The sequence below is a fragment of the Taurulus bubalis genome (assembly GCF_910589615.1).
Source record: "Taurulus bubalis genome assembly, chromosome: 19".
Taxonomy (NCBI): Eukaryota; Metazoa; Chordata; class Actinopteri; order Perciformes; family Cottidae; genus Taurulus; species Taurulus bubalis.
Genome location: NC_136607.1, coordinates 8,915,944 through 8,928,259, shown reverse-complemented (window position 1 = coordinate 8,928,259; position 12,316 = coordinate 8,915,944). Strand labels below are relative to the sequence as shown.

General features: G+C 41.3%; 1 protein-coding gene across 1 annotated transcript in view; it reads left to right on the top strand.

Moving 5' to 3' along the window:
* Positions 1 to 12,316, top strand: part of npr2 (natriuretic peptide receptor 2) — a gene marked incomplete at its 5' end in the record, with an annotated part of 45,164 nt that overhangs the window by 20,123 nt on the left and 12,725 nt on the right. The window contains 7 exon segments of the mRNA XM_079235099.1: positions 2,928 to 3,048; positions 4,175 to 4,249; positions 5,294 to 5,371; positions 7,825 to 7,929; positions 9,300 to 9,371; positions 10,146 to 10,305; positions 10,421 to 10,576. Of these exon segments, the coding sequence (XP_079091225.1) occupies positions 2,928 to 3,048; positions 4,175 to 4,249; positions 5,294 to 5,371; positions 7,825 to 7,929; positions 9,300 to 9,371; positions 10,146 to 10,305; positions 10,421 to 10,576 (767 nt within the window).

Sequence of the window (12,316 nt, the reverse complement as noted above, 5' to 3'; positions counted from 1 at the left end):
TATGAAACAATAGGCCCAGTGTGGAGCCCCACACTTTGCCCCTCTGGCTGCCAGAGGTCTCTAAACGAAGCTCCTTAAATAGAAAAATACCTTCTTTTTTTTTTGGGTGGTGGTGGTGGTGGGTGGGAGCTGGAGGGCACCGCTGTTTAAATGGTGTTTCCTGCCCTTAAAATGGTTGCACGTAGGCATGGCCTGCGGCATTTTTAGATTAAAGTTTCAGAACTGACACAGTTTTCCCTGGTGAAAAAAACACTTTTGGGGCCAACTGGTATCGAGCGAAAGCTAAAACGCGGTGATATGCGAACGCTTCAATAATTTCCTGCAGCCATCTGGAAGTGTTTTACACCTTTTAGATTGGGTTGGAATGTATGGCCTCTGCTCTTTTTTCATTTCAAGTATTTTAAACTAAAAGACCCCCCCCAACCAAAAAATGATGGTCTGGAATGCCTCTTCCCCTCTGTGGTGCTCGGTGTTTTCCAGACAGAGTGATAATAAAGAAACAAGAATAACACTCAAAACATGTCACAAATATAACCGACATGAATATGACCAGATTAATTTATCTGGTTAGGCTGTGCAGACAGTTGGAAGTTGTTTGCCACAGCAGTTTCTATCCTTTACCACTTTTAGTCAGCCACCCTTAATTCAATTCACCAGATATGAGACAGCGGTGATCAGCAGGGGAAAACTGTGCGGATGATGGATAGCATAATACTTTTGCACCATTTGGGGAAAAAACTGATTTAGCAAAATACAACCAGAATCACAAGTCAAAATGGATTTACTGTTTTTTTTACTAACCGGCGCATAACATAACCTCAAACTAACACAACTCAACATAACATAGCAAACCCGAGACAACGCAATGTAAACTTACCATCACATAATGTGACCTAACACAGCATAACATAACATTATAAACGCTACTCTGGTAAAGTAACATAATTGGATCTAATTTAACACTCGGTGACCTATAACCTAACACGCTGTAATAACACTCAGAGTAAGTGCCCTCAGAGAGCACAGACCTCCGCCAAAGCTGTTGAAATAATGTGTGCGTCTGCCCTGCGATGCGGATCTTCCTCCAAAGGTAGTTTTTCCCGTTATCCTGCTGACAAACATACAATCAAACCAGCAAACCGGACCAAAAACATTACCCCCTTAGCCGAGGTAATACGTTAAGATGTAACGCAATGCAACATAATGTGAAGGAACAAAACATCACAAAACTACTGGGATGACATATTGTTTTAGTCCAACAGGAAGTTAGCATAGCAGTGGTTTCAATGGGATTTTTCCATTGGATTTTGGAGTATTGCATTTGATTTGCCCTGGGGAAAACACATTTTTATGATATGTACAAGTTTTGCTCACAAATGAACACTGCTTTTATCATTTCTGATGCAATTGCCAGAAGAAAAAAAGCTAACGTTAAACTACAAACAAACTACGCGCGTTTAAACTGGCCTTATCTATTCAAAGCACTACATCACATGCTCAGTCAATACAGCCACTTCATATTAGCGCAGTTCAAATGCCTATTATGAGACATACAGACCAGTACATCAATGTGTCTCATTCCATTTCTTATGACTCGCTGCCACTGCAAAGCATTTTAAAAACGTCGCATGAGGTTTATGTTACGGTTGCCTAAACTGTGATTTACTGCTTTATGCTTTCCAGTATTCCAGTATTCGCTTGCAGTATTTTCAGTGCCAAAGTCTTAACATGATTCAATTCTGACTTCAGTGTGAGTTACACAGTTGTTTCATTGTTGTTCGTAAATAATTCTGTTGAGAATTAGTTCATGTTTGACCGCACTAGTGGAAAAGGACAGTGTGTGAGCCGAACACTTGTTTGTGTTCTCTGTTTTTCTCCTCCATCGTGAAAATTGAAATTTGAGCAAAACAACAAAAAAAGGGCATTTTTCTAGTCTTACTGGTTTCACTGGTCCAGTTACTTTCAATCTTTCACTTTCAAGGAAGCGCTATTCACAGTGTTTGAGTTGGGAGTTATTTTTGTACCAGCGTCAGCACTAAGAGGAGGTTAGAACATCTGAGTGCGCTCTCAGTGACTTTATTAAAAATAAAAAATGTGTGAGTGGATTCCAATCCTCATCATTGTTTTTCCACTTTTCTTAAAATGAAAGATCTGTGAGTCATCAGAACAAGTACCTTCATTTTAAAGAAGAAGAAAATAGGATTTCTCAGCATGGCATTGAATCAACTCACTTAGAAATTATAATTTAATTTGAACTAATATTATTTAAAGCGTCAAAATTGGCAACTAGTTGTTTAATGTTTATTTGACTTTTAAGCAACATTTATTTTCAACATAAAGTTGCATATTCCACTATGATTCCACTATGGTTGTTTACAGTGTAAAGTTGTTGCATGTGTTTGAAAGAAAGAGCCCTTTGTCTGGGACAAAAAATAAATAAAGAAAACACCTACAAACTGAGTTTTCCACTTCATCAAAGTTTAATAAGTAGAGCATATGGCCCAATGAAGTTAAGATCTAATAAAAATGCAAACACACAAACCCTCCACGCATAAACACACGTACAGCCGCTGCATGCCAACGCTGAACGTGGAGCTACCGCACAAATACAGCAATTACCCTCTTTGTTTCAGGTGACTTGCCAGATTCAATCTGTTATTTTAAATGCCATGCACTTTTCCCCTCACAATATAATCAGTCAATAGACCACCTCGACTCTGACGGATCTTTGTTCGTTTATTTCGTCCGAACAAAAAGTGAAAATAAAGACGGCGTCCCAATTCTGTGATAAAAACATCAGCTCACTCGCGCTTCTGCAACAACCCAGAACCCATACACTTTATGTGAGATTGTTCCTTTTGTTCTTTGTGCTGCTGTCCTTGTTGACTTCACCACCTGGTTTTTCCCTTCTTTTTTTGTGTGTGCAGGAAACTGAAGCTGGAGAAGGAGCTGGCTGGAATGCTGTGGAGGATTCGGTGGGAGGACCTTCAGTTCGAGAGCCCCAATAAATACCACAAACGAGCCGGCAGTCGGCTCACCCTGTCGCAGGTAATGTCTCCTGCTGTGCAGACAAATTATGGTGACCAGTATGGTCTGGCAGTTAAAAAAAGTAAATTCACCCATCTCTTATTAAAGCAGGCCCCTCTGGACATCTTTTCATAATTCTCATCTTTATATATCATCTTTTATTCCGTCAGCGTAGCTGGCACGGCCTCCGATGTTGTGATTAACAAGTTGCTCTTCCGGAAGGTCCGGTCGCCAATGTGGGAGAGACTCAACGTCGGGGTCCCCAGCGCTCGTGTGTCCATGTGTCACTGCTTTAAAATATAGACCCGCCGGGAATCGAACATGATGACATGTTTGAAGTTTAGAGCTTCTCCCTGTTTACACGCCGTGTATTAAAAAGAAGAAAAAGAGGCAGTTTGAGGTTCTTGGTAGAAAAAGAAAAGCATCGGCCACTGAGAGGATCCAAACCCTTTGTTAGTTCACACATTCCTGAAAGCTTTCCCAGCGGTTTATTGAAAATGGCTGGGATTTGCGGTGGCAGACGCATATTAAATGATTGTTAAAATAAGCCCCGTCCCCCGCATATATGATACCTCATCACGTTCTTCAAGTATCAGGTTCTGTCGTCTGAGCGGCCCTAATGCATGTCCTTCGGGGTGGTGTTGTTTTTCCGACCCACACGTGCAAGCGTTCATGAAGAGCCCATGCGCACACCTTTTTCATTACTGCTTTTCCATCCAATTCAACTGGATTATGCGCGTGTGGAAAACGCAGTCATTTATCCAGATCGATGTATTTTTCCAGCGTGCCGCCCGTTGCCAACATTTACATTCTATACAAACGTGTAGTTGACTGTGCTACAGGCTGTCTGTATGTATGCATGCAGTCCGCCCACTGGATTTGTATTCACTCTGTGTTACACTGCAGACATTTGCCCAAGGACTCCTGTTGCTGTTATAAAAACACTTTCCTCAAACATAAGTGAAAGTGAATTCCATGTTTCACAGAGAAAACGTACTTTGGATAATAATGTTGCAGCGCCATGTTGCAGGGAGGTGGAAGCAGTCTTAAATGACGAATATGTAGTCCTCTTTGCTCTAATCTAAACAGCGCTAACTGACTTTATTTCATTTCTCTCTCCTCTCACTACTCATTACCACCGTATCAGAGAGGCTCCAGCTACGGCTCCTTGATAACTGCCCATGGAAAATATCAGCTATTTGCAAAAACCGGCTATTTTAAGGTAAGGCTTAGTGAGTTCTGACATTTTCAACTCCTGCGCACTCCTTTCCCACCCACACATGTGCACACTCGCAGAGAAAAGCCGGAGAGGGGAGAGAAAGAAAGAGCGTGGGCGAATTTAGGTTTAATGTGAGCTGCAGAATGCGTCAATTCTCTTCTTCTTCTTCTTCTTCTTCTTCTTCTTCTTCTTCTTCTTCTTCTTCTTCTTCTTCTTCTTCTTCTTCTTCTTCTTCTTTTTCTTCTTCTTTTCTTTCTTTGTTTCCACACTCCCACCTCGCAGTCTGGACATGGCCATCAACTTGTTGCTGCGGTTAATTTATCCATTTAAGATGGAGGTGTGTGTGTGTGTGTGTGTGTGTGTGTGTGTGTGTGTGTGTGTGTGTGTGTGTGTGTGTGTGTGTGAGAGAAAATGTGACAAATAGAGCCTGCCGTATAATAATAATAATAATAATGTATTTGTGTTTCGCTGTATGATGCAGGTTTTTATATAAATGCTGATGTCACGGTACAGCTGGAGTACTGATACACTTCTCAAATTCAATACAGACCCAGAGGTGATTAAATCTGACACCAAAGCTCAAACACTGGAAAACAAGCTCTGAAATGAGGTGGTTTTTATCAGAAGCCATATGCATCTGCGCTCCTACATGTGGCGGCCGCCACCGGCTCCTAACTGTATATTTCCTTTCGGATAAAAAGTCACAGCTCCCACACGTGAATTCGCTACAACAGGCTTGTTTTGAGATATTCCCCTCGCTTCCTTCGGTGACTGATCCTCACATATCAAAGCGACAGACACAAATGTACCTGCACAAGTGTGAGACGCTGTTCTCTCCCCCGACTGCTGCTTGATTTCCTGTCTCCATGTTAAAGATCCTTGTTGGCACTTTTTACATTGCTGTTGTTGTTTTTTCATTTCCTATTCCTGCATTATTTACACCTCACCAAGATGCGTCCTTGAATGTCTTCATGAAAAGCGTTGTATGAAGTGGACCTTCCTGCCTCAGACTGCATTCATTGCTCTGTTTCTTCTCGCGCTGCACAGGGGAACCTGGTGGCCATCAAGCACGTCAACAAGAAGAGGATAGATCTGACCAGACAAGTTTTGCTGGAACTCAAACACGTAAGTGTTCATGAAATGTCAAATCGTAGATGTGTTTATCCTTTTGCAGGGTTCAGAGGATTCTTTTTGTAACAATTATGTTGACTTAATCTAATTTATACAGCCAGAAATCCTGTATGTGTCAAAGAGCATTGCATCCTGTACAACATACAATACTTTATTAGACAAAAGACTTGTATTTTTTTTCCACCGTTTTCCAATTACAGTTCAATACAGTTCAAATTCTTCATGAGAAATCAAGTGAATTGCTCTCGATTTGCTTCCAAGGTTGACGGAATATTGGTTTTCATGGCACCAAAATCCACACTGTTAAATCTGTATTTTATTTTAGATGTTTTTAACTTGCCTTTAATTAACTATTAAAAAAGAACATTTTACATGGTTTCACCTTTCCCTGCATTGATTATCTTTCTCTACGTTGGGACAATGTTCTACAAATAAAGTTATTATATTATTGTTAGAACCACTCTACTAGCCAATTTTTCCATGTGTATAAAAAACAACATCAGACAGCTAATACATTTAATTTGTATGTGAAAGGGGCTCATTGTTATGAATAAGGTTGAAGTGTCTGCTTATACAAGGGAAATATCAGAATTTAATTGGGGAAAAATGTATGAGATTTGCGGAGCTCATTCCTGCAACCCTGAAGGGGAAGTTTTTTTATTTGAATGAGCTTTCCTCTTGTGTCAAAATGTGTATTATTAGCTCCATTTCTGGCATTTCACAAAAAATACTTCCGTCCAACAGCATTGTGCCTTGGGGTGTAAGCAATACAGCTTCTTTTTCACTCGCATTTTATCTTTTAGTCTTTTTTTTCTACAGAAAAAGAATCCCATGAAATCCATCGGAAGACCGTTGGTTTGTGCCGTTGTTTCTATGTTCAGTGTGACAAGAGCACAGAGACCTTGGGGGTGAATTGTAAACACAAATCCATCTCCATCTCCATCTCAACAAGTTGTTTTCAGCAAATCATGTATTCATTCACTTAAAATGAAAGTACCACGAATTGACAATATTGTACTTTCCAATGCAGCGGAAAGACCTTCAAACAGAAACGTTCAATCTCTCCACCTGCTTTTCTGAAAGGCTTCACCATATTGGCATGTTTTTTACTTAGTAGGACAGTAAAAGCTTCTTTTCTTTGCGGGAGCTAGCTCCTCATTAGCACATCCAGCCAGTAGCACTGCAGGATGTTGCTTGTTCGAGAGTTAACATCCTTAAACTGTCTCCTCAACATCATCGACCGCAACTGGCGATGAAAAGGTCCCTTTCGGCTGGGAAATGTTTACGAGAGAGAGAGCGATAAGGAAGCTGAGGGAGGAAAAATGCATGTGGTTTGGTGATGGAAACACAAAGTGGCACGGGGAAACCCATAACTCGGAAATTTCACGGGTGCTCACGAACAAGACTGAAGATTTTTGGCCATTTCTTCTTCACTTTATCATCTCTTGGCTTTTTGTTTTGTTCTTGCCCCGTTGGAGGAGAGCTGTTTAGGCTTCTTGGATGCTTTCTGTGGTCTCTCGGTCAGTCGGCAGGCACACATGGGAGAGAGGCTTCTGTCTGAGCAGCCTCTCAGACGCCCCCGGGGGCCTGATCGGCTGTCAAACCTCAGCTCGTGAAAAAGCCAACCAGATGGGGGAAGAGACGGGCCTGCCAGTGGAAACTTAACCACTTGTCTTCCAGCACTCACTCTCCTCCCCTCCTCCAGCGGTTCTCCTCCCCCTCCCCAGTAGGGGAAATTATATAGGCCAAAGGGTAGGCTAACATCTCCGGAGACGTGAAACAGGAGCGACTAACGGCCTGCTTCTGGTGTGAGAGCTCCTGTCCCTCAGTGTGCTCAAAGAAGAAACGTACACTGTTGACATTGTGAACACCGCTTTTAGAAGTTTCACGCTGGCTGCAGAAAGATTGACCTTTTTTTGTGTGTGTTGCTTCGGGGGAGCTCGTGCATGGAGACACACTATTGATCCGTCTTGATCGCTTCACCTCAAACATCTCTGTTTTCATAGGTTTCCCATTCAAAGGGATCCATGTTTTTGTAACGCGTGATCAGTGATTATTTTCCATGTTGAGAAGAAGTTGTACACGCTTGGCTCCGCTCCACTCTGATATTCCTGCTCTGAACATCCTCAACGTATTATTTTTTTCATCATCCTTAGCACACAGGCTCATTCATAAACCTCCAAGGGCAATTTATGCACATGCACATGTTTCAACAGGGTGCCCTGAGCAGGAATGCGTCTCAACACGTAGAAAAGACACCGTGCCAGTTAGCCGAACTGCAAATAGACTATTTTGATGAACTGCTGGCAGCGTTATTCTCAAAACTTTGTATATAAATGAACCGTCAGTCCTCTTCCCCCCGTCCTCTGTTTCCATGGGGTTTGGGAATGTGATGTTTGGAAAGAGTTACACTCACAGTTGCAGTGTGTTTGTGTGGTTATTTTCAGATGAGAGACGTTCAGTTCAACCATCTAACCAGGTTCATCGGAGCCTGCATTGACCCTCCGAACATCTGCATCGTAACAGAGTACTGTCCCAGAGGCAGCCTGCAGGTAATGTCTCTGTGAACAAGAACAACATTGCATAGTGTTTTGATGTCTAAAGAAATGTCTGCATTAATCAGGAAAATATGTGAATGTAAAATTAACGTGCAAACTAAACGCCTTCTGAGAGCCATACTATACCACTTATGGTCATCATATACATTGATTATTTAATGAATTAGAATTTCTTAAAAAAGTTCTGTAAGCTGATCCACAGAAAACGAAAAAGAAACATTTGGGAAAGACATCCATGTCTTATAACAATTGTGAATTGAGTATCTTTTGGGTGATGTACTGTTGGTAGAAACAAAAACCCTGAGTCATTTTGGGATCAGGATAATTGCGATCAGCATTTTTCACTGTTTTACAGAAGCACACTGAATAATCAACAATGGGAATAACTGTTAGTTGCATCCCTGTACATGTGACGTATTGATTTTACATTCAAGCAGATCTCTTGTTTCTTTGCTCATATCCCAACGTCCTACCAAATTTCATCAAACAGGTTTTTGACTTTGTCTGAAATCAGGAGCAAAATCATATTTTCACATGCACGATTTCCGCAATGATCTTAGCTTCTATATCGAAACTAATGTGCGAGAATGTGTCAGGTGGGAGTTTCGTACTCGGAAACAAACCACATTTTCTCAGGGAATGTTACATTAACACGTGCAAGGTGCAGCCTAATTAATCACTGAGTGAAAAGTTTCTAACATAAGCCGACTGATGGACTTTTCTAGTTGCAGTACCATGAGAGTAAACAGTTTGTAGCATAGTGAACCTCAAACTGCCCACAGAGCTCTCCAGCACCAAGTGAAACATCCTTATTTAGTCTTGTGAGCACATGTGCAGCTGACCTTTGAAGTGTGACGCATTCTTATCTTTTCTCTCGTATTCAATATTTTTCAATCTGTGTTTTTTTTTTGGTTCCAAAAAGAAGTACACGATGCTTTGAGTGAACTTGTTCTTGGCTCTGTGTTCCCGACTTGAACTTAAAATGGATTAGCTGGGAAACAATGTGAAACTCAGCCATGGTCTTCATCACTCACACTTAGAGAGAGAGAGAAAGAGAGAGAGAGAGAGAGACTTCTGAGTAAAAGGCAGATAGCTGCCACTGCCATGGCTGGATGTCAAAGCTTGACCTGGATTCCAGTAACTGGGCAGCTGCAGGGCATTTGAGGGCAACGTCCTGAACGGGCTAAATATGTGACCCTGAGGGTGAAAACGAAAGGTATCTGGACTAAAGGTGGTTCCGTATTTGGTCCCAGAATAAACATCGGGGCTCGCCCGGTTGCTGAGAGGCACTTGGAAGTGGAAAAGATGAAGCAGATACTAGAAAGTTTTTTCCCTGTATGTAATTTTTTGTTGTTGTTTTCCAGGACATTTTGGAGAATGAGAGCATCAACCTGGACTGGATGTTCCGCTACTCGCTGATCAACGACATAGTGAAGGTACGTGACTGAAAGCTCTGCAAACAGAAATCAAAGGCAGGCCAATCCACTCATATAATGTGTTTGTATAAATGTTGGCAAAGAGGTCGCTTTTCAATGATAAATTTGTGCTTTGTGTACTAAAAATCCTGGTTGCCATGGTTTCTCATGGACAGTTTGTTAAAGGGTGAGCGAGGCAGGAAAAACGGTTTAATTGTGTTTATACTGTAAACTACAGTAAATATTGCTGTTATATTGTTTATAGAAGGACTGAAACATCGTCATAAACCTTGCTAAAATTTACTTTAAGCCAATCAAAACTAATCCTGGTCTTACTTCAGAAGATCTTCAATCTGTCCCCACAAAGAGGCTTTTTGTCTCTTGGATGGACTCGATACTGCACCACGTGCATGACGAAGCTCTTCGGCTAAATGTCTCCACACAGATAGCAGCGCTCGGCAGAGGAGAGGCGCTTGGTGAAGCTCTGAGGGGATGTTTGACTCACCGTTTCCACAAAATCTTGAACGCGAGTACATTCAGTACCCGCAGTCCCTTTCCCAAAGGAATTAACAGTAATTTCACAGAGATTCTCTCGTGACTGTGCCGTCCTTGAAACAGGGCCTCTTTTCAAAACCTTCAGCATCCATCCACAACACGTCAAAGCGTATTACTTCCACATGTCTGGATTTGTGTGTTTTCATGTATGATGTGATGTGGAGAGAAAAAGAAGAAAAAAAAGAAAAAACTGTTGCGAGAACCCCCCTTTATGCTTGACTTAACGCTCCTCTCCACCAGGGAATGAACTATCTCCACAACAGCTACATTGGCGTCCATGGAAATCTGAAGTCATCTAATTGCGTGGTGGACAGTCGATTCGTTTTGAAGATAACGGATTATGGCTTAGCCAGCTTCCGCTCGTCCTGCGAAAACGACGACACGCACGCACTCTATGCAAGTAAGTGGAGTTTGTGTATTCGGTCACAGCGTGGATCTTTTCATTCACCAAAAAAACATTGACTCCTATTGTAGTGCAGACATTTTATGAGTGCTTCTGTTTCTTGGCTTCCCAGAGAAGCTTTGGACGGCTCCTGAGCTGCTCATATACGACCGTCATCCTCCTCAAGGAACTCCGAAGGGTGACGTGTACAGTTTTGGCATCATACTGCAGGAAATAGCCCTGAGGAATGGACCTTTCTACATGGAGGGCATGGACCTCAGCCCCAAAGGTAAACACAAGTGTCTTTTCTAGGCCTCGGGGAGGTCAGCTGACCACTGGGATCCTTTCGAACAAGCATGCAGCAAACTAACGTTTACGACGTGAACGCAAAAGAAAAGTAAATCAAACGCATGAATCTGCACAAACATGTTTTGTGTCAATAATTCACAGGAGAAAAAATGCATATCGCTGTAACATTATGAAGCCTCTTTATAAGAAACTTGTCTGGGAAATGTTTCGGAAGACAGGAGGACAGACAAGAAGAAAGTTCACGTAATAGTAGCTTCATTCATTGGCTTTTCACTGACATTTCAAAAGGGGACCTTGTTAAGGGCAGACAACTATATGCAGCTACGTACTGTACACAAACAAAGAACACATGTTGGCCAGATGTCAAAGGCAGGTGGAGTCTGGGACGAGAACATATGAGAACAATCCAAGACAAAGCACAGAGATTGAGTAACAAAAGTATTATGAATTTAAAAAAGAAGTATAAAATGTCAAAAGAGGCAGCTTAGAGGGCGGATCCATTATGTTGTATTTAATTCTGTAGCTTCTCAGTGGTGTACCTCATTGGTTCAAATCTGAACATTCACATTTTGGTCAAAGTACGTATGTTTTAGCATTAAAATACTATTTTCTATACTATAAGCACTTTTCCCCACGTGACCTGACATAGGTTTCTACATGATGGCATTCTACATATACAGTTTATATATATATATATATATATATATATATATAGATATATATATATATATATATATATATATATATCTATCTATATATATATATATATATATATATATAGTTTTGTCTCATCTTCAGACAGACCATTCCGGCGGGGACCTGAAGCCGTTATATCGTTCTCTTCAAAGCTACCAGACTCCATTCACAACACTTTCACTCGCAGAACACGGGATTACATCGACAACCCAACTTCAGAAAAATCTGAACTAACCCTTTCAGTTATTTTCAAAACTCCTCATAGCTAACATTGACTCAGCTTGTGCTAGAGTTCACATTATTCATAACCTTATTGAGTTGTTTTTTTTTATGGAAAACGCAGATGGAGTCGACCTTTAAGCAATAACTATGTTGGTTCAAGATGCTATTTATGTATTTGGACACTAAACTTTGAATTTATGTGTCCTGTATTTAGCTAGGAAGTGTGAATGCAATACAAAAAACTAGCACAGTGTCAGTATATAAATATGAGCCCAGAGCATTAACAGGAGATAAATAAACAGTCGCTCCTGATCGTGAAGGGTTAAGGGTTTAGTGCCAACATGACGGATGGTATTTCTGGACCACAGCCTTATTATTGAGAGATCTTTCGTCTGGGCAACACATTGTTATCTCAGACTAAACAAATCTTAAAGCTTAATCACTGATGACACGTTGGCTCTTCAGCTTCCTGCACACATGTTGCAATTTTTTCACCAACATGTACTTTTACCTCTGCCATCGTTTTCCCGCTTATTGATGGCGGGAAAACTTCTAAAGCGACTCAAGATCAGGAGTTCAAACCCTCCCGGGGCACTTCCTCCATGTGATGACTGTGATTAGTCTTTGATTCACAGTCATGCTCAATGCTGATTGTACACGTTCATGATAATCATCCATGAACAAGCTGAGAGCAGTGAAAGACTGCACCTGTCCTCCGGAAACGAGAGGATGTGGAGGAATCATTTTGGGAAGGATGTCTCTTTCAAACTTTTTAATTTCTCTTATTAATGCTGAATATATA